The sequence below is a fragment of the Nothobranchius furzeri genome, chromosome 9 (genome assembly GCF_043380555.1).
Source record: "Nothobranchius furzeri strain GRZ-AD chromosome 9, NfurGRZ-RIMD1, whole genome shotgun sequence".
Classification (NCBI taxonomy): domain Eukaryota; kingdom Metazoa; phylum Chordata; class Actinopteri; order Cyprinodontiformes; family Nothobranchiidae; genus Nothobranchius; species Nothobranchius furzeri.
In genome coordinates, this window is record NC_091749.1 from 33,401,267 (window position 1) to 33,424,610 (window position 23,344).

Genomic DNA, 23,344 nt, shown 5'->3' on the forward strand with positions numbered 1-23,344 from the left:
CGTATTTAGCTTGAACATTTGAATAATATTGAATGTCACAAATTCAATATGAACATCATATAAAATATAAAAAAATAGTAGAAAGTGGGAATTCCATGTAAATAAGAAACATGTTTGTTCTGAACACAAGGGTAAAAGAATCTTCAAAACTAAGTCCAATACATGCAATAGAATCTGTTGAATACATTTTTACGATATCACATCTTAAATGTGTGTGTGTTTGTCTGTGTGTGCATGCGTGTGTCTGTGTGTGCATGTGATTCAGTGATGAACTGGGGGAAAAGAGGTTGGCTAAATCAGGTTGCAATGCTAATTCGGTCAGCTGACTGCATAATACAGTGCAGCAGGGAGATGGACTGAACTTGACCCTGTTAAACCCGACCTTGGCCTCTCTTTTTTTCTTCCTTTTTCCCACTCATGCGTCAGCGCAGGGTTCCCAAATTAAGCCAATAAACTGAAGCTACTCAGCCAATTTGGGGATTGAATTCTGTTTTTAAACAGATTTCTATAAAGTGTAGAACACGTAATTCAGGTCTAGAGGTAAGTTTAGATCATCCAGAACCTTCCTTCAACATCTCTTGAATGTTGTCTGTCACTGAAATAAAATAGTTCAATGTTTTTATTTTGACTTGTTTAGTTAGGTGAGTTGCTGTACCAACCTAGAGTAGGTTTCCAATTTAGCAACTTTGTCCTCTTATTTAAAGGTCAACTTTATTCGTATTTTAACAAATGTGCAGTGGTCTCAAGTATGAATGAATGCCCTGTAAGTCATTATCTGGGGAATAAAAGCTCTGGTGTGCCTGGTTGAGGATGTAGAAGTCCACTGGAGGAGAAAGTAGCTTCAGACAGCAGGATTTGGTGTCTTACTTCCTGATATTTGGACCTCTAGCCTTCCTCGTCTGGAGCCAAGGTGGATGAGTCCATGAATGTTAAGTGACATTAGCTACGTTTACATGGGCACAAGTAATCGTAATGAATGCCCTATCAGATCAAAAATTCTTCATGTAAACATGATACAAGTGGTTTCGTCCAATCATCATTCCAACTGGCATCCATGTACACACTCATTCGTATTCTTGGAGTAAAATAATGCCCACTGCGCATGAGTGCAACTTAGGCGTGACGCCTTTGCAGCCGCTCAGGACAAGTCAAAAACATGACGGGAGGTAAACAGAAGTCATCCTGCTCTCCTGTGGCGGAGGAGCTGTAGTGTTATGTACCACTGAGCCTGTAGCTTAGTTAAAGTGATCGGTGAAAACAAAAGCATACAGGTAAAAATGTGAAGAAGGTCCATAACGGGGGGGAAAAAAATGTAAGTTAATGGCTAGAGAATAAGAAAATAAAATGCAAGGGGAAAGACGTGCTTGTTTACAATTTTTTTTCCAGGAAAGACAACTCTGGGCATGCTCGACCTATTTAATCTGACTGAATGCTTGGTGCATGTATGCTCACGGCATGATTGCATAATTTCAGTTATTGTCCATATAAACAGAGATTTGGGACTTTGATCAACAAAGATTTGATTCGGATAGGGGAAATTCGGCGCATGTAAACATAGCTAGTGTAATGTAGGTCTGTCAGGCTTTTCTCAATCAAGCTGTTTCCATTTATTTTTTATCAGAAGCTAATGCAGGAAGTAGGGGGTAAAAGACTATTTTCACAATCAGCCTGCATGTTAAACTCGGAGTGACTGATCATTTTCAAAGATAATAAGTTAAAAAAAATGGTTTCTCAGTGAAACTGCTCTTTAACACATTTCCAAATCCTACTCTGACGTTTTCAGAGCAGCCGTTAGCTGCAACGCTTGCTTCTTCTGATTTTATTCTCAGCAAGTAGTGGGTGATGGCTTGAGCCACTTCTCCATCCCAAAGCACTGCCAGGTGGTCCAGTCCTCAAACTGCAGACAGAGCAGGAGTTGTTTACCCCTCACTGTACAACTGTAGATAAAGGCTGTTACACTTGTGTGTGAAACTTGTTCTACGCATTTGACCCACCCCTGTGGGAAGCGGTGAGCTGCAGCTGTGGCTGCACTCGGGAACCGGTGGGTTATCCTCCCCAATCCAACCCCTTAATTCTGAGTGTCAAGCATTGGGTCCCGTTTTTTTTAAGTCTTTGGTATGACCCGACCAGGAAAGAGGGAAAATAGTGCATCTGTGCTCTTTTAAATATTGAAGGTGGTTTGAATCCTTATTTTTGAAAACGTTTTAGTTGTATTCTTTTTTTTAAAGATGTGAAAACGTTTTAAAGTAAGTGACGCAGCTGCACACGTTTTGTTTTTGTTTGCTTTCCTCTGAGCAGTGGTTGTTTGATCCTCAGTGTTATGGAAGCCATTGGCTTCTTTATTGGCTGACATGTTAAATGAAGCATGTCAGTGCCATAAAAGCGAGTCATTACAACCGCATGTGCAAGAATTAATTCTGTTAACTTACTGTGAAACTTAAATTTTTGCTAAGATGAAAAGTGCATTGCTTTATTATTGTTTCAATTTTGCAATTTGGGAGAAGTTCATTTTTTGTTTGCTTCTTTTAAAAGTTTGATTTTGCAATAATAATTCAGCTTTTCACTTTTAGGGCAGCTATAGCAAGAACACGCTTTCCTGTTAAATATGGAATTGATTATGACGATGATGAAAAAAGAAAAGTTAAAAAGCAATAACAGATGAAGAAACAAGTAGCAGCAAATATGTAAATCAACCATTCACCAGCTTCAACATTTGTTTATTTTAGCTCGGTAATTGATGGTGGGGTTACACGTCTGTGGAATGTTCCTTTAAATTATTCAGAGCCCAATCAGGTGTCTTTTTCTCCTCTGATCTACAGATGGGTATCGGGGGTCATTCATTCTTCTCTCCAGGGTCACCTTTCCCTTGTTTCCTTTTAACACTGACACCCCCTCTCACCCTGCCGATCTCTTTCACTAATGTTATATAGGCTGGTGATGTGGTGCAACATTTGCTCACACGCACGAGAAAACAAAGCAGCTGTGTGCATATATGCGTGCACGCCGGCAGCCCGCACCACGATGCACACATAGCATTCACACGGACGTGCAGACATTGACTCGGCCGTCCTTTCTCTCCTGCAGTGAGCTCCATTGTGTGTCGGGACATTGTTCATTCCCCTTTCTGTGTTTTCATGTATCTGAATGCTATTTGACCTTCTCACAGGTTGCAAGGATGTGATGCTGTGTTGCTCCTTCTGCAGCTTGCTTTGGTGTGGAAACAGCAATAGGTGACATCGCAAACTGCAGGAGAGCAAAGGCTTTTGTTGTTACATGATAATGTGGAGGTGTCGCTGTGGATGTTTGTGTTAATGGAAATCTGCAAGCATGAATCTGTAAATCGTTTAAGTTTCTGTAAGCAGAGATATTTATGTGCACATTCATGATGTGGTGCTTATTTACATACATGTGCAGTTCCTTGCCGTGCATACTTCTGCAGAGTGCAACTAACCGCTGCTATATGTGAGAGCTTCCACTTTACAGTATGTGTGTCTGGTCTGTGTGCTCACCGCTGGGGGCTTGTTGTCAGAGCTTCTCTTGACTGGCCAATTAATTATGATGGCCTACTTATGATGTGTAATGGGATGATTTATTAGTAAACACACAAACAGAGCAGGGACACACAGTCAGTCAGGTAGCAGAGCTACATTTTGTGGGCCGGGATTACATACTGGGGCAAGATCACAAGCCACCTCTGGCTATGTCCTATTGGATCAGAGTGAATATTACACTTTATGATCCATGCATATTCAAAAATAGAGCGTGGGATGCAGCCAAGGCACGTGTATTACTTCTGTTTTCTTTCTGTGTTAAATGCAGTGGAGCTGGTTTAGGATGAAGTCTGAGGAGTCGTGTTTACCAGTTAAGCAAATAAATTTTCCTTACTGGTTTTTGTACCTTAAATCCTTAATAATAATAATAGATTACTGTGGTACTGAATTGTAACTGTCTCCGTTTACTCTTAGATCCAGACCTTAGTTCGGTATTCCAGCGTCTTCTGCCTCTATTGACAGTAACACTCCACCTCACCTTTCCCACCTTTTTTATTAAATTTAAATTTAAAACCCAGAAACACCTGCACATGCATCCAGCACCTATGTACTTATGATTTTTAAAATACTCACCCTTCAAGAGTATGCTTTGTCAAGTTGGTGTCCAAGCATCAGCTGTGCATGCACATTTACGCCGTGTGTGTGTGTGTGTGTGGGTGGGTGTGTGGGTGTGTGTGTGTGTGTGTGAGTGAGAGAGAGAGAGAGAGAGAGAGAGAGAGAGCTGTGTTAGATGTGGCAGCTATAGGTGAAGCAGGTCTGTCCTGGTGGTGAGGAGGGCTATTTGTTTCCTCTGCTAGCCGTCTGAGCTGGGTGGGTGTCCTATTTCTGGATGACACACACACACACACACACACACACACACACACACACACACACACACACACACACACACACACACACCAAACTCTGTGCCCCTCCACCATACGTTGTGGGACATAATTTATGAAGGCTCTGTAACATATGGACTTTTCATCACTCAGTGGCAACAAACTCTCCTAGCTCAGTGTTACACCACATTGTTCTGTTCCTCTCACCATCCTTGTGTTGTTTTTTTTTCCTGTTCTGTTTCCCTTTTTGCTTTTCAGCCAGGCTTTTATCTACAAGTTCTCTGTTTGACGTAAGCAAAAAATCATTTTGGGAAGAATGGTTAAGAAGTTTAAAATATAATCAGTGTCCTTTATAATAAAATATTTAGCCTGTCATGATTTAAATAGCTTGTTTCTTGTCTCAAACAGATGACCTTTGATTTTTCTGTGTGTGTGTGTGTGTGTGTGTGTGCGTGTGTGTGTGTGTGTGTGCGTGCGTGCGTGTGTGTGTGTGTCAGAGATGGAGCTACTTGGTGGTGTGATGACTTTGACACATTCCGATCTTCATGAATCTAAACACGGTGCTGATGCTTGGCTGTCCTATCTCATGGGTGGCTGTATGTTTTCCCTCATTAATCAGTTAAAACACCAAGCATGACAAGTTTACAAGTTTTTATTCAGATTAATATATCATTGTCTTTCCATACGCATGCCTACACGCTGTCACCTGTGTTACGTGGCTCCTCACACCGATCCATCTTGTTTTGTTCTCGGTCTCTGTTCAGACACTCTCCGTGTAACTATTGATGCTACTTTGTCCTAGTGATGAAGCAAGTGGGCCGCTGTTGGGTCGATGTATGTCATTGTTATATTGATGCGAGGACAGACCCCTGAGGCCTGCAGCCTTCCACTCCCCTGAAAGCAATAAATCTATGGCCTACCGTTCCCCGTACACTGTACCGAGCAGAGAGGAAACCTGCATCCACTGACCAACACGCAATCGTTTCACTGTAAATGCAAAATTATGTGCAAAACATTACATGCTGCAACGTCGTTCTTGCAATGTAACTCTTTTTGTTTCAGCATTTTTTTATGCATGCACATCATTTTCAGTGATTAAGCATAGTTGTGTTTAGTTTCAATGAATCATTTTAATTCCCTTCAATCAGCCAGTAGAGGCCACTCACAGCATTCACTAGACAGATAGAACACAACTCTCTCCAACACACACACCCGCGCGCGCACACACACACGGACGGCAGCTGTCCGTTACAAGGCAGAGGAAGTGAGGCTGCAGCAAGAGCATGAGGTGGCAGAAGGCCAAGCAGAGATGAAGTTAAAGCATGTTAAATGTAACAAGTTAATAAAGAGAAAGAAATAACATGAAGTGTTTTACTCCATCCCCTCCTCTTCATACATATCAACTCTGCGCCGCTCAATTCTTTGCTTTTGACTCAGGCAGAGAGAAATTGGTGAGAAATGGAATTGACATTCACTAGATTTCCCGGTGAGGAGTGACAAGTGGAGTTTAGTTTCATGCTGTTACTGTAATCATACACAGCACTGCTGAAAATGTGCATACACAGAGGAAAACAGCTCAGGCAAAACAAATAAAAGAATGATGGAGGATAAAAGGGAAATTTAAAAAAATGAGAACATTTGGAATAGTAGAAATTTAAATTAGCCATCTTCTTAAAACCAGGAGTTATGTAAACTTATGCTAAACTGTTAGTCTGACAATGCTCCTTTGATGGTTCTCGTCGTGGGGCGGGTTCTTACGTTGTCTTTCAAAAGGTCTCAGCATACTACTGGACAATGAACAACGTTACGTACTCACCACAACGAATGTCGGTAAGCGAGGCAGTCCACTGTTAAAAAAGGCAAAAATATTTTCTTTGATGTGGAATTAAGAAAGGGAAAAGTTTAACATGAATCTGTATGTGTGTCTGACAAATGGAAATTGTATATAAATAGATTATTTCTTCTGGAAAAGGAGGCAGAAATTATAAGATGTTTTTCTTCATTCTGCTCCTTTTCGTTCAAATTTGATTTTTTTATATGTATATCTTATTGTTTATATGTTTTATTTGTTTTTATTTTGAATGAAATAAACAAACAAAAAAAAGAATAAAGGACTTAAATACATGTATCTGCTCCTGATTCCAGATGAATAGAGGACCCCGATTGGTCCACAAAGTGGATAGAGCGCTGTAATTGGCCCATCATTGTCGACCAATCACATCACTCTATCAGTTTTAAACCCCTATAGAGAGCTGTGATTGGCCCGCCAGAATACTGTTAGAGGCCACGGAGGTTCCCTAGGCTATTAAACTGCAGGAGCAGAATGCAAACTGGAATGAATGAATGAAAGAATGAACAAATGAATGAATGAATGAATTAATTAATTAATGTTTATATAGTGCTTTACAAAACCCAGAGGGTGACCAAAGTGCTTAACATTGAAGGGACTTTACGGAGTTTAGAATTTTTATGCTCGCGATTGCCCCGTCAGGCCAAAAGCGTAACGGCAGCTTCAACAGTAGACTCGTGCACGAGGCGCACATGCTGTACGTGCACACTCCTTAACGAAAATAACAGCTGAGACAGTCCTGTGTGTGTGTGTGTGTGTGTGTGTGTGTGTGTGTGTGTGTGTGTGTGTGTGTGTGTGTGTGTGGCCCGGAGGACAGGAGAACGCGCAGCTAATTAATAAAATAATTTGGTTCTGTACCTTTCTCTTCAGCACAGCCGACAAAGGTTTATGATGGGTCAGTCCGTCAGCTTCACAGATCATTCCCTTCCCTTGCTTGAAAAATTGTTCCAAAATGAAAAGTTGAACCCACATCTTTTTTATCTGTGAATACAATGCCGTTCGGCGAGTCTCACATAAAAATGTGGGCATCTTACTGTAAAAAAATATACCATTAATGTAAAAAATAAATTCTAAATAAATTATATTCACATCCAGAATCAAACCCGGACCTCTTGCGCGAATGTCCGGCGCCTTACTAGGTGAGCTAAAGCACCAGTTATGTCTTTTGTATCTGTAACTTTTATATCCTTGATGACAGCTGAAACAACGTTCAAAGAACAGTTCGGAGCAAAAATGGCTAGTTTGTTGCTAATTTGCAGGAAATATCTAGAAGAAAGTAGCTAAGGGTCCTCAGAAATGTAGCTAGGTTCATCACTAGGCATTAGGAACAGCGACAAAGTCGCTGAGTTGGCACTACCTCACTCTCTGCTGCTAAAGCTACTGATAGCAAATGCTACGGGCTATGCGTGAGCGTGAACGCGCATGAAGCAGCCTGCTCGACCCGAGCATCTCTCTTTTTCTGTGATTTTACAGAAAAACAGGCAATCACAGTAAAAATGCCAGGGAGGAGAATGTATGAAGAAGAAATTTATTATTTTATTTCCTTTTTTTAGCTGTCAAACTTCCATAATGCCCCTTTAAATATGGAAAGAACAAAAAATTAAAAAGACAATAAAACAATAAAAAAACCACTATAAAAAAGTAAATTATCAAAGCCAGTGTAAGACAATTCAGGACAAATTTAAACGCAATAAAAAAATAAAACCAATATAAAATAATTAGAAAAAAACACTATAAAATAGTAAAAAGAATAAGCACAGTTTACATCACTTCAGGATTTTCAAAAGCCATGCGAAAGAGGTGCGTCTTTAATCCAAACTTAAATAAGGTTGCATCAGTAGTCGTGCATAAGTGAAGTTTGAGTTTGTTCCATAGCTTTGGAGCCACCACCGAAAATGAGCGATCCCCCCACTGACTGTATTTAGATCTCGGAACATGAAGATAAAATTTACCAGAGGACCATGTTTCTCTACTCTGCTTTTGCAGTGAAAGACTGTCACAGATGTAGGATGGTGCAAGCCCATGAATATCTTTAAATGCAAACATTATAACCTTGAATTTAATTCTGAATCTAACAGGAAGCCGATGAAGTGATGGGAAAGCTGGAGTGATGTGTTGACGCCTAGCGATGTTGGTGAGCAGATATGCAGCTGCGTTTTGGACTAGTTGGAACCTGGCAAGATGTTTCTGAGTTTGACCTGTATACAAAGCATTGCATTAGTCCAAACAGGAGCTGATAAAAACATTTATGGCTCTTTCTAGGTCTCTGCAATTTTAAAATTGTTTTACTTTAGCAGAAAGACGGAGCTAAAAGAAGCTAGTTCTGAAAACCGAATCAATCTGCTCATAACAAACATGCTGCTATCAAATATGACACCCAAAATTACTGACATAATGTTTAAAACTCGATGCTAAAAAAATCTAAATCCGAGTGCGGTTCGGGGACTGATGTAAAGGGATACTATGCAACTTTTTCCCATTTTAAATCATTTTCTTGAGCCAGTGTGTGCTAAAATGACCCTTTACAGCAGGGGTCTCAAAGCTTTTTTGGCCTTGAGCTACTTTTATACAATGAAAGTTCAGAAGAGCTACTGCCAGACTTTCCGTGTGTGAATATGGTTTCTATGTTAAAAAAGTCTGTACTTAATGTATCAACATGCATTTTATTCACTAGTTGGTTTCTCTGTATTTCAGTACATCAATATTTTTAAAAAGTACAAGGAACAAAGAGACATTCTGAAAATCAAACAAAACAAAAACATTTTGTTTCTTTTGTTTATTAACTAATCAGATACTTTCAGATAATGAAATACAAATCTACATTATGTGAATATTTTTACTTTTTTTACTTTTTAAATGGATCAGTAACAAAACTTTATTTCTTCATCCACCTGCAGTTGCAGCCGCTGAGATCAGAAACGGAGATGTGTTCTACAAACTGAGCAATTATTCTGCGTATTTCCAGTAGAACATTTTTGCTGAAAGATTTGTGCAATAATCAGATTTTTATTTTACTTTGACAAAATGCTAATTTTAGATGAGATATTACAGAAAACAGGGATGGCTTACCATCAAATTTGAAAGCCATCCTTCGTTAATTACAAGTCAGGCAGGATGGCTCGCTGGCTGCTTCCAGGTGAATGACTTTCAAGTGCAACGCAAACTACCGGTAGCTCGCAAGCTGCATACTGGGATCCCTGCTTTACAGGGTTGATGAAATGTCACTCAGACCCCCACCACACTCTGGCTAGATTACCACATTTGGGACTGCAGAGTGCCAGGTTGGCACCTGTTATTCTTAGAAAAAGGGGAGATGACACCTAGCACAATCTGCTTCCCGCACGTTTCCTGCTTTTTATAGATTTTGAATACAGCTGATTTGTTTAATTAGTTATGAATCACTCCTGAAGACACTGATGAAGGCCGAGGAGACATTTAAGCCGCAGATAACTATTAACAGACTCTAGGAGGTGCTAACAACATGCAAAACTGCCAAGTGTGCCTTTAATCTGACAGAGTGTTTCACTTAAAAATGTTAGTTGATACATATTTTTCTTTATTTGTACCTTTCTTTCTGAGTTAACTCTGATTCTTTCTGGACTCATGTTGTTCTCTTATTATCTTATGATGTAAAGGTATTCTCACCTGAAAGTACAATATAAAAAGTAAATAAAATAAACAATTTAGTAAAAGGAGGAGCAGAAATGGATGGTTAATAAAAGGGAAAACAATAAAAATTATGAAGCTTTTAGTGAAGTGTTCTGCCTTCATAGATACCTGAATTGACATTTAGACCTTGTTGCCTGTAAGAAAAGTAAGAAAAAGTAAATAAAAACGAAATGTGCTGAGGAGCATTGGAAACCTTACGCTGACCTTCACGAGGCAGGAAGGACAGGGCAGTTCTGCAGGATTATGCCTCAAAAGTCTTTGTTATATTTCATCCAAGTTGTGATGCCGTGCTGTGACTAATGTGATGCTTGGGATGTTTGTTCAAAATAAACTTTTTCCCTCCCCTTCAGACCCCCCCCCCCCCCCCCCCATCTCACACACACACACACACACACATCTTTAACAAGTTCTCTCTTTTAACCCTTTTTTTCGGGAATAGCTTTTTATTTATTATTAACGCTGCTTTTTTTTGTTTTGTTTTAGCCTTGTCTTTACTCCACAGCTGCCCACCTGCAGGTAAGGAGCCTTTTATACTGTACGTGTGTGTGTGTGTGTGTGTGTGTGTGTGTGTGTGTGTGTGTGTGTGTGTGTGTGTGTGTGTGTGGTAACATGTCTTGAATTCATTGCCTCTGCTGATCCAAATGTTGTTTGTGATATTATATTTGTGTGTGTGTCTGTCTGTGGATGAATTTGCCTGTAGAGGTGCTATCTGTGCTCAGATAAGACTGTAAACCAGATTTATCTGGCGTGGAAGAGCTTGTCAGTGGGACCACTGTGTGTGCAAGTCTGTGCGTTTAGGTGTGAGTGTGCATGGACGCCACTCTCCTCTCAACTGGTCCATCAGGTGGGCTACTACCTCCTGTAGTGTGTGTGTGCGTGTGCATGTGTGTGTGTGTGTGTTTTAAGGAACTCTACAGAGAATGCTGTATAAGTGAATGAGTGTGTAGGGTCCAGCACAAGATAATGTGATCATGAGTCCATGTAACGCAGCATGACACAGCTTGTGTATTTGTGTGTGCGTGTGTGTGTGTGTGTTCGTGTGTGTGGGTAAATCAAGGCATGACTAGAGTGTCTCTCCATACCATTGTGGAGAGAATGGATTACTCCAACTCAATGCACCAAAACACACAGTTCTCATCTTTAGACCAACTTCTCAAACACATACTTACATTTGCCTCAAATAAACTCTAGGTCAGTCATGGGAGCATACAGGTGTGTGCAGAATTTTTCTTTAATTAATCACATGAGTCTCTTGTAATAATATTACGTCTGCTTGCACTCTTTTTAACTGATCAAACATTTTTAATCTCTTCTCTGCACATGAACTTAAACCACCAGAGTTTCCCAGCAAGTTATCTGCATGCTATAACTCTAGGCAGAGGGGTGTAGCTATTTTAATACACAAAAACATCAATTTCACAGTATTGGACACAATTTCAGATCCAGAGGGTAGATTTATAATGTTAAAAATATCTATACAGAACCAAAGCTTATTTATCGTCAGCATATACTGTCCAAATATTGATGACCCTCCATTCTTTCATAATTTTTTCTCTGTACATTTGGATTGTCCACTTATACTTGGAGGTAATTTTAATTTTTGGATGAACTCTTTAACAGACAGGCTCAGTACAGCCGGGACTCAGCGCAATTGGCAATCCACTAACATAGTTAAACAGTACATGAGTGATTATGGGCTTTGTGATGCATGGCGATCTCTTCATCCTAACCGTAGAGAGTATACTTTTTTCTCACACGTCCATCACTCTCATTCATGTTTGGATTATTTTCTAGTCAGCAGCTCATTGTTGGCTGACATTTCAGACACTGAGATACTCCCCATAGCTGTCAGCGACCATGCTCCGGTCCATGCAGAAAGAGAAGAGCAGAAAAAGATGGGACACACAACAATACATCAGGAGCAAGCTATCACTGAGTCAACGTGATGATGAAATATAAAATCAACATTGTTTAACTGAACAATCACACGATAATAAATCACAGTGCATTTAGTGGCAACGACAGCCTTGAGACAAGTGTTGAACGTGCCCAAGCCCATACTTTTGAGAGCACCATGTGAGCACCTGTGTGTGTACACACGCTTGTTTATGTAAGGTTTCTCTATAGGAGCGTCCATTAGAGAGTGTGAGGGACCAGAGATCTGCCCCCAAAGATGCGTAAGAGACGGGGGAGCTCCAAGTCCCAGAGATCCAGGCGCTGTCCCAGAACACAGGAACCCCAAGGGGACTGCAACCAGAAAGGCCCCCCGCCCCCCTCGAGAGGCGCAGAGGATCGCCCCGGGGGGCCACAACCAGCAGCCGGCAGGGCCCCGGGAGATATCAGCGGCAAGCCCACAGGCCCGCCCGCCACCTCCCACCCCCTAGCCGGCCGAGCCCGGGACCCAGCGACCCGGGACCCAGGGGCGACCACCTCCCCCGGGGACCCAGCAGAGCCCAGGGACCCAGACCCCACCAGGCAGCCACCGGGATTGACCAGGCAGGCACCAAATATTTTAAACCCTCTGACCCGGGAGCCACGAACACTCAGGCAGACCAAGGCACCACACCCCACACCAAGTGTGACGGGGGAGGGCGGGCGAAGATGTATAGCATGCTCCCCATACACACCCTATTCACTTTGGTCCCGGTACTGCTGCACATTGGGTACAACCATCACCGGTTACCAGAGTTTGACCCTTTCTGCTGGGGTGCTGGTGAGCAGGCTCCCCCGCCCAACGCCGAGCACAGCAACCCATCACCCCAGACCCCAACCAGACGGCCAGATCTCCCTGCTAGTCTCCAGCCCCAGGAAGCCAAGCAACAACAGAGGTGTGCTAAGACCCCTAGTCTCCCTCCGCCTGCTCCATTATAGTGTTGTGTGTTGATGAGGTGTATTCCATGGCTGTGGTGAGCGGGCAGTGCAGGCATTGTCTGGCCTATGCCAGCGGATGCCACCGCACCACCCCACTTGCACCCACAGCCCTCGGTGTCTAAGTGCAGTTTAAAATTGGAAGTGGGCACTGGCACTCGGGAGGAGGCTGAGAAATCCCCCTGCCAAATGCCGTTGAATGTGCTCACTCCCAAGGCCCTAAGTTTGTGTTTGCGTGGAATATCGTCGGTGGAAGTGTATAAGGTGCAAATAAAATTGGGGGGTAGGTTGCCACAGGAATGCGGAAATGGGGTCCATACCCGCACTCCCTGACTTGTCCACCCCCCAAGGTCCTATGTGTATGTTTGTGTGATGATGTGAGGGAGCAGGAGGAGAGAAATATGCAGGGATGGGGAGGAACGGCTGGTTTGGCTTAGCCCTCCAGGGAGCCAGCTCCCCCACTGGCCCCAATAGGCACCTCCGTTGTCAAATTGCCACCAAGGGCATGGAGACCCCAGCCCATCCTGCCAGGGCCCAAAGCAGCACCATTACAGAGCCCCACGGAGTCCGAGGGCACCAACCCAGCCCCACCCCAGCAGAAAATCTATGCCCATCCCTGCATTTGCACAACTTCCAGAATATATAAGACATAGGACATCCAGGTAAGGTTGGGTCCTCCCCCTCCTGGACCTCCCCCTCCCCTGTGATTGAACAGCAGAGGAGCCAAGGTCTACATGAGGCCCCTGAACCCGGGCCAGGCACTGCTGCATGTTCCCGCCTTCTTCCCGGCAGCACACATGTCAGAACCCGATCCCCAAGGCCCCGCCCAGATCCCCACACAGGGCCGGCCACCCCCACTTCCCGGGCCCCCAGGCTCCCACCCAGACCCGCCCAGTGGCAATGCAGCCACCAGGCAGTGACCCATGGCCACCGCCAAGACCTCCAAGGGGCCCCACTCACGACCGCAAGCATTCCACCCCCCGATGCAACCCAAGCACCTCCAGAGGGGGGCAACGGCCCCCCAGTCCCAGACACCCCCAGTGAACCCACCTCCAGGGAACATCTGGATACTCCAAACTCAGACCCCCCACCCACATCATCCCGCAGGACAACATCAACGGTCCCCCATCATCGCTATATGATGGAACCGATCAAAGGAGCCCAGAGAGATTGATTTGAAGTGGAAGCAGAGGCTAAATCAAGTGCAATATGATCTAACAAAAGATTTCTATACTGGTTAATGCAGAGAGTTTCTCTATTTTTCCAGTTCAAGAGGATAGTTTTCTTAGCAATGCATATGGCAGTCAGAACCACGTGAACCAAAGATGTTTCAATCGGGACATCATCCAGGTTTCCCAGTAAACAAAGTGAGGGGGAAGTTGGGATATGACATTTCAGACATTTTGACAGATCCTCACATTCTCTACCCCAAAATTCCTGGACAGGTGGACAGGACCACAGTGCATGAATGTAATTGTCAGGAATGTTGTTTGTGCAGTGTGTACAGGTGTCAGACGACACAAACCCCATCTTGAACATCCGATGACCTGTATAGTGTACTCTGTGTAGAATTTTGTACTGAATTAATTGTAAATTGGGGTGTCTGATCATTTTAAAAGTTTTTAAACAAGTTTGGGACCAGAAGTCCTGGTCAAAGCTAATTGATAGATCCACCTCCCATTTTTCAATGGGGATTGCAATTTTATCGTCTATTTTGGACAGTGTCTTATATACTTTAGACAATAGTTTGGGGGGTTTTAGATTATAAAAGTCATATACCCTTGGTGGTGTTTGTAATTCTATTTTATTGAGCATAAATTTTTGTTTGACTACAGATTTAATTTGGTGATATTCTAAAATGCTATTCTTATCCATTCCAAATTGGGAGACTATTCTATTAAATGGGATGAAGTTCAATCCTTCATAAACGTGTTCCAGGTATAGGATTCCTTTGTTTTTCCAGTCCGGAAGGTTCATCATTTTGTTATTTTGCAAAATGTCAGGATTATTCCAGATAGGTGTGCGTCTGCATGGTACTAGTGAAGACTCTGTCATTTTAAGATACTCCCACCATGCTGTCAGAGAGGTGCTGATACTAATACTTTTGAAGATTTCATGTTTTCTTATGCTTGAGCTAATAAATGGTAAGTCTGAAAGCTCTATCGTATTGCAAAGTGTCTGTTCTATATCTAACCAGGACTCATCTAGTGGGTTATCTTGCAACCATCTTGGTATATATTGCAGCCTGTTGGCTAAAAAATAATAATAAAAATTGGGTAAATCCAGTCCTCTGTCCTTGGTCTTCTGAAGCGTTTTTAAGCTAATTCGTGGAGGTTTTTCCTGCCAAAGGAACTTAGTAATTGAGGAGTCCAGAGATTTAAACCAGTCAGCTGGTGGTTTGTTTGGGATCATCGAGAATAAGTAATTTATTCTGGGTAAGACCATCATTTTAATTGTAGCAACTCTCCCCATGAGTGATATTGGTAAGGATTTCCATCTTGCAAGATCATCTTCCACTTTCCTTAAAAGTGGGATGTAGTTTAGTTTGGTTGGATCTGCTAACTTGGGAGAGATATTAATTCCCAGGTAGGTGATATTCCCTGACTCCAATTGTGTATTAAGCAAATTGACAAATGAGAAATTAATTGGTAGAACTGTGGATTTTAACCAGTTTATAGAGTAATCTGAAACTCTTAAAAAAGAGTTTATCAGTTCTTTTGCTTGGGAGAGAGAGGATTGAGAAATCTGGAGAAAGAGTAAAACATCATCTGCATAGACTGATCTTATGTTCTATTTTCTTACACTTTATCCCTCTAATACCTGTTGTTTGCCTAATTGCTGCTGCTAGTGGTTCGATAAAGATAGCAAATAGTGTGGGGGAGAGTGGGCATCCCTGCCTGGTCCCCCTCTGAAGACAGAAGCTAGCTGATATTTGGTCGTTCGTCCTGACACGCGCTGTTGGTGAACTGTATAATGTTTGTAGCCAGTTTATGAAGAAGTTCCCAAAACCAAATTTATGTAAAGTTACAAATAAGAACTTCCAGTTAACTCTATCAAAAGCTTTTTCTGCATCTAGAGATAATATACTAGTTTCTTTGTTTCTACTGTAAGAGAAATCTATCAAATCAAGTAATCTACGTGAGTTAGTGGATGACTATCTACCGTTGATGAAACCAGTTTGTTCAGGGTGTATTATGAAGGGGGTTACCTTCTCTAATCTTTTTGCCAGGGCTTTACAAATCATTTTGAGATCAACATTAATAAGAAAAATTGGGCGATAGCTGGTTGGATATGCTGGGTCTTTGCCTGGTTTTAACAAGAGACTAATAATGGCTGAATTCATGTTTGGCTGTAATCTCAAAGTCAAAGTCATTTTTATTGTCATTTCTACCACATGTGCAGGACATACAGAGAAACGAACTTGAGTTTCAGTGCACACAATTCAGAGATCAGACATACATGGGTAAGACACATGACAAGAATTGGTGACTGCGGTCATTCGCAAAATGAGTCGCGCTACCTTAATAGATAGATGAAAAGGGTGTTACATGAGGATAATCTGCCGCTCTTTTCGATTTCCCTCACCGTTCTGAAAAATGCTGGAGCCAGAATGATCCAGAATTCTTTGTAGAACTCTACTGGGAACCCGTCTGGACCTGGAGCTTTCCTATTAGTCATGGATTTAAGGGCTTCCTGGAGCTCCGCTGATGTTAGTGGCGAGTCCAGGACTGTAACTTGGCTGTCTGATAATTTAGGAAGTGTTATCCTGTCAAGGAACTCATTGATCTCATTATCTGATGGGTTTATCTGTGGCGAGTACAAAGTTTGGTAAAAGTCTCTGAAGGTGTTGTGAGAGACAGAATGTGAAAAAAAAATCCATGAATTCACATGGCAGGATTTTTAAAGAATTTATTTGTAAATCAGGGTGGAAAATTAGTATTTGGTCACTTCAAACAAGGAAAATCTCTAGCTCTCACAGACCTGTAACGTCTTCTTTAAGAAGCTTTTCTGTCCTTCATTCGTTACCTGTATTAATGGCACCTGTTTGACCTCATTATCTGTATAAAAGACACCTGTCCACAGCCTCAAACAGTCAGACTCCAAACTCCACTATGGCCAAGACCAAAGAGCTTTCGAAAGACACCAGGAAAAGAATTGTAGACCTGCACCAGACTGGGAAGAATGAATCTACAATAGGCAAGCAGCTTGGTGTGAAAAAATCAACTGTGGGAGCAATTATCAGAAAATGGAAGACATACAAGACCACTGATAATCTCCCTCGATCTGGGGCTCCACGCAAGGTCTCATCCCGTGGGGTCAAAAATCATGAGAACGGTGAGCAAGAATCCCAGAACCACACGGGGGGACCTGGTGGATGACCTGCAGAGATCTGGGACCACAATAACAAACATCACCATCAGTAACACACTACAACGGCAGGGAATCAAATCCTGCAGTGCCAGACGTGTTCCGCTGCTGAAGCCAGTGCATGTCCAGGCCCGTCTGAAGTTTGCCAGAGAGCACATGGATGATACAGCAGAGGATTGGGAGAATGTCATGTGGTCAGATGAAACCAAAGTAGAACTTTTTTGTATAAACTCAACTCATCGTGTTTGGAGGAAGATGAATACTGAGATGCATCCCAAGAACACCATACCTACTGTGAAGCATGGGGGTGGGAACATCATGCTTTGGGGCTGTTTTTCTGCTAAGGGGACAGGACGACTGATCCGTGTTAAGGACAGAATGAATGGGGCCATGTATTGTGAGATTCTGAGCCAAAACCTCCTTCCATCAGTGAGAGCTTTGAAGATGAAATGTGGATGGGTCTTCCAACACGACAATGATCCCTAACACACTGCCCAGGCAAGAAAGGAGTGGCTCCGTAAGAAGCATTTGAAAGTCCTGGAGTGGCCTAGCCAGTCTCCAGATCTCAACCCCATAGAAAAATCTGTGGAGGGAGTTGAAAGTCCGTGTTGCTCGGCGACAGCCCCAAAACATCATTGCTCTCGAGAAAATCTGCATGGAGGAATGGGCCAAAATACCAGCTACTGTGTATGCAAACCTGGTAAAGACCTATAGTAATCGTTTGACCTCTGTTATTGCCAACAAAGGTTATGTTACAAAGTATTGAGTTGAATTTTTGTTATTGACCAAATACTTATTTTTCACCCTGATTTACAAATAAAATTCTTTAAAAATCCTGCCATGTGAATTCATGGATTTTTTTTCACATTCTGTCTCTCACAGTTGAAGTGAACCTATGATGTAAATTACTGACATCTGTCATCATTTTAAGTGTGAGAACTTGCACAATCGGTGGCTGACTAAATACATGTTTGCCCCACTGTATCTCCCGGGACTTTGCCGGCTGCTGGTTGTGGCCCCCCTGGGGCAATCCTCTGTGCCTCTCGAGGGGGGCGGGCGCCTTTCTGGTTGCAGTCTCCTTGGGGTTCCTCTGTTCTGGGGCAGCACCTGGATCTCTGGGACTTGGAGCTCCCCCTGTCTCCTACACATCTTTGGGGGGCAGAACTGTGGCCCCTCACACTCTCTATTGGACGCTTTTATAGAGAAACCTCACATAAACAAGCATGTGTACACACACAGGTGCTCACATAGTGCTCTCAAAAGTATGGGCTTGGGCACGTTTAACACGTCTTAAGGCTGTCGTTGCCACTAAATGAACTATGATTTATTATCGTGTGATTGTTCAGTTAAACATTGTTGATTTTATATTTCATCATCAGGTTGACACAGTGATAGCTTGCTCCTGATGTATTGTTGTGTGTCCCATTTTTTTCTATTCTTTCTCTTTCTGCAGGTCTAGAAGCAAACTCTTGTTCATTATTGTTTATTTTGTGGAACCCCCCACCCCCTTCCCCCCTCTCTCCCCACCATTTGTCTTTTCCTTTCTCTTTCACCTCTGACTTCGTGTCTGGTCGGAATTACAAAGCATTCAAAAACAATAACAATAAAGTTTTAAGTATCAGGCGTGACATTAAAAGCAGACGCTTTGATGCTCCACCTGAGAGTAAATCTGTAAGGCTTGTTACCAGCATTCAGACATCAATTCTGTTTGCTTCACAGCCAGACAGGACATGGTAAAAAATAACTATGTAAAATAAATAAAATAATATGTGTGTATATATATATATATATATATATATATATATATATATATATATATATAATTAATCACATGAGGAAATGCTATAATGGAGGAGTGAAGGGTTCATTTCTCTGACTCACACTTCAAATGTTTTGGAAGGGTCTGTATCATTCGTTATTTCAGTAAATTTGCAGTGGTCTGTAGAATGAATGAATGCCTTTTAAGTCATTTTCTGTGCTCTGGCGCTCCTAGAAGTTTGGTGGAGGTTGGAAAACAGTAGGATCGTGAGCCTTACTCATAAACATGATATGTGAATATCTCTTCTCTGATTTACTAAAATTAATGCCTCTTCTGCTGCCTCTGTTTGCTCTTTTTTCTTGGGTAAAAAATATGTAATGTTGATGTTTTATCTCCACAAATAACAAAAGCCTGAACATATTCTGTTGTGTGATTTGCTAACTCTAACGTTAGCTTCTGCTAGCTAAGATATGTTCTGCTCTTTCCCAGGTGCTAAATGTACAACAGCCGTCCTTGGTCTCAGGTCAAGATGGCTGAGTGCATGACTGCAAACTTTAGTATGACAGATCTGTGGGACATTTTCTGAGCTGCAAGTTTCCTTGTATTTTCTCTTGGTGGCTAATCCAGGGAATAGGGGTAGAAGACTACACGTTCATTGAACAATCGTTCATGAATTCATTCAGGGTTTTTTTGTGAACGTGAACTGACCTTGTTCGTATTTTGCCTGACGAACGTAAAAGTGAGTGCGTTCGTCCTAGCGTGTGTGAACAGATTTGTGAACGCGTCCTTTCGCCTGTCTAGCTCCAGATCTCCACGGAGCTTTTCCGGAGCTAAAGCCTAACTGAAACATCCTGTTAACCATAGAGTTTATAAAAAGTAGAACCCGCAAAAGTGGCCAAACATATGCAGTAGCGGTTGGTGCGGCGTTGTCACGGTCTGCCCCTGCCTCCCTGACTGTGTCTCTCTCCTGCCCTTGATTAGTCCTTATTGTTTTCAGCTGCCCCTTGTTTACCTGCCCATGTGTTCCTCATTTTCCCTGTGTATTTATACCTCCCTCCTTGTACCAGTCTTTGTCAGATCATTGCCGTTTTTGTCATCGTTGTCTTGTGCTGCTCGTTCCCATTCCGCCATTAAAACCATTTTACTTCACCTGAAGCCTGCATCTTTACCTCCTGATCTGCTCCACCACACATGGTCCATCATCTCCACACCTGCAACGTGACAGAATGATCTGACCAACCTGGACCTGTGGTGAGCTCTGAAACATCTGCCTGGAGGATTATTTTTTTCTTTTTCTCGGTTCAGCAGAGGGAGATTCTGACTCAAGGGTTTTTGGCGCATACTACCTGTTTCCCAGGTGGTCGAACCCTTTCTCCTCTCCTGCTCTCTGCCCTGTCCTGTTTTTACAATGGAAGCCGAGGATCCTGGAGTTTTGATGGAGGTAAAACCCCCTACGCACGCCAACGTTCTCTGGGGTGGTAGGGCTGGTCTTCCCGCTCCATGTCTGCTTCCCTTCACCCGAACCTCCACCAATGGACCCAGCGAATCGGGATGTGCACCTGCTCAGACCGTTTGTCGAGTACCTGCCGTCAAGCTGGTTTTCCTCGCGTCGCTCCTGCAGTACACTAACTTCCTGGTCCACGCCTGCAGGGCCTACGCCTGCAGGTCCTCCATGCTGCAGCCTCTTCTGAGTTCCGCCTACTGCTGCAGCCTCTTCAGGGTCCCACGCCTGCTGCTGCAGCCTCTACTGGGTCCCACGCCTTCTGCTGCTGTCTCTACTGGGTCCCACGCCTGCTGCTACAGTTCCTACTGGGTCCCACCCTGGCTGCTGCAGTTTCCAGGTCCAGTTCCAGTTTCTGTTCATGTCAAGTGTTCCAGTGTCCGAGTGTCCTGTCGAGTTCCAGTGTCCCGCGCCCGCTGCTGTCGAGTTCCAGAGACCAAGTTCCCGAATTCAAGTGTTCCAGTTCCCCGAGTCAAGTGTTCCTGTTCCCCGAGTCAAGTGTTCCTGGTCCCCTGAGTCAAGTGTTCCTGGTCCCCCGAGTCAAGTGGTCCAGAGTCTCCTGTTGTGTGGCTTGTGGGCGTCTGGTATCTGCCCCTTAAGGGGGGCTACTGTCACGGTCTGCCCCTGCCTCCCTGACTGTGTCTCTCTCCTGCCCTCGATTAGTCCTTATTGTTTTCACCTGCCCCTTGTTTACCTGCCCATGTGTTCCTCATTTTCCCTGTGTATTTATACCTCCCTCCTTGTATCAGTCTTTGTCAGATCATTGCCGTTTTTGTCATCGTTGTCTTGTGCTGCTCGTTCCCGTTCCACCATTAAAACCATTTTCCTTTACCTGAAGCCTGCATCTGTACCTCCTGATCTGCTCCACCACACATGGTCCATCATCTCCACACCCGCAACGTGACAGGCGTCTACTCTTCTATGTCTATGCTATGTGCAGGAGTCAAAGTTCATTCAGAAAAATTGAAAAGAGACTTAACTGAAAGATTATATGTTTTTTAATATTTTGCACTTTTAATATGTTTAGTTTGCTACCTCCGTCTGCCTCCTAATACTGTTTAATAATTTCCCATAGGAAAAAAAAATCAAATAATGTTTTCCTCTTTATTGAGAATATACTGTAGGGTATAAACTGCAACTGTGTATGAGTGTTGACTGAACGGGTGCTAACCATTGAAAAAGTTATAGTTATATATATATATTTATATATATATATATATATATATATATATATATATATATATATATATATATATATATATATATATATATATATATGAGAAAAGGAACTATGAACTAGTTCGTTTTTGGAACAGTGAACTTAGTTCAACGTTTTTTTGATTGTGAACTAAGAAACAAACTAGTTCATTTTAAAATGTATGAACTGAACTTTGAACTAGTTTGTTTTTTCCCAACACTGTGTGTGTATATACAGGTGCTGGCCAGTAAATTAGAATATCATCAAAAGGTTGAAAATATTTCAGTAATTCCATTCAAAACGTGAAACTTGTACATTATATTCATGCAATGCACACAGACCAATGTATTTCCGATGTTTATTACGTTTAATTTTGATATTTATAGGTGACAACCAATGAAAACATCAAATCTGGTATCTCAGAAAATTAGAATATTCTAAAGGCCAATGAAAAAATGTTTGTTTCTCTAATGTTGGCCAACTGAAAAGAATGAACATGAAAAGAATGTGCATGTATAGCACTCAATACTTAGTCGGGGCTCCTTTTGCCTCAATAACTGCAGTAATGCGGCGTGGCATGGACTCGATCAGTCTGTGGCACTGCTCAGGTGTTATGAGAGCCCAGGTTGCTCTGATAGTCGTCTTCAGCTCCTCTGCATTGTTGGGTCTAGCGTATTGCATCCTCCGCTTCACAATACCCCATAGATTTTCTATGGGGTTAAGGTCAGGCGAGTTTGCTGGCCAATCAAGGACAGGGATACCATGGTCCTTGAACCAGGTGCTGGTGGTTTTGGCACTGTGTGCAGGTGCCAAGTCCTGTTGAAAGGTGAAGTCTGCATCCCCATAAAGTTGGTCAGCAGCAGGAAGCATGAAGTGCTCTAAAACTTCCTGGTAGACGGCTGCATTGACCCTGGACCTCAGGAAACAGAGTGGGCCAACACCGGCAGATGACATGGCACCCCACACCATCACTGACGGTGGAAACTTTACACTGGACCTCATGCAACGTGGATTCTGTGCTTCTCCGCTCTTCCTCCAGACTCTGGGTCCTTGATTTCCAAAGGAAATGCAGAACTTGCTTTCATCAGAAAACATAACTTTGGACCACTCAGCATCAGTCCAGTCCTTTTTGTCCTTGGCCCAGGCGAGACGCTTCTTGCGCTGTTTCTTGTTCAAGAGTGGCTTGACACACGGAATGCGACACCTGAATCCCATGTCTTTCATGAGTCTCCTCGTGGTGGTTCTTGAAGCGCTGACTCCAGCTGCAGTCCACTCTTTGTGGATCTCCCCCACATTTTTGAATGGGTTTGTCGTCACAATTCTCTGCAGGGTGCGGTTATCCCTAGAGCTTGTACACTTTTTTCTACCACATTTTTTCCGTCCCTTCGCCTGTCTGTTAATGTGCTTGGACACAGAGCTCTGCGAACAGCCAGCTTCTTTAGCAATCACCTTTTGTGTCTTGCCCTCCTTGTGCAAGGTGTCAATGATTGTCTTTTGGACAGCTGTTAAGTCAGACGTCTTCCCCATGATTGTGGTGCCTTCAAAACAAGACTGAGGGACCTTTTAAAGGCCTTTGCAGGTGTTTTGAGTAAATCAGCTGATTAGAGTGGCAGCAGGTGTCTTCTATATTCAGCCTTTTCAGAATATTCTAATTTTTTGAGATACCAAATTTGGAGTTTTCATTAGTTGTCACTTATGAATATCAAATTTAAATGTAATGAACATTGGAAATACATTGGTCTGTGTGCATTGCA

The 23,344-nt window shown here is 42.8% G+C and overlaps 1 protein-coding gene across 3 annotated transcripts in view; it reads left to right on the forward strand.

Annotated features, from left to right (window-relative positions):
- LOC139071766 (basic proline-rich protein-like) overlaps positions 1-23,344 on the forward strand; it is a 191,007-nt gene that overhangs the window by 13,524 nt on the left and 154,139 nt on the right. For 2 of the 3 annotated variants that reach the window (XR_011521579.1, XR_011521580.1), the window contains exon 2: positions 10,380-10,412. Coding sequence is in view for 1 of the 3 variants with exons in the window: in XM_070554788.1 (XP_070410889.1) it covers positions 12,070-12,780 (711 nt within the window). In the remaining 2 variants the exon portion in view is untranslated. Of the gene's footprint in view, positions 1-10,379; positions 10,413-10,596; positions 13,148-23,344 lie in introns of those variants that run through there. The other variant, XM_070554788.1, reaches the window with a different exon arrangement.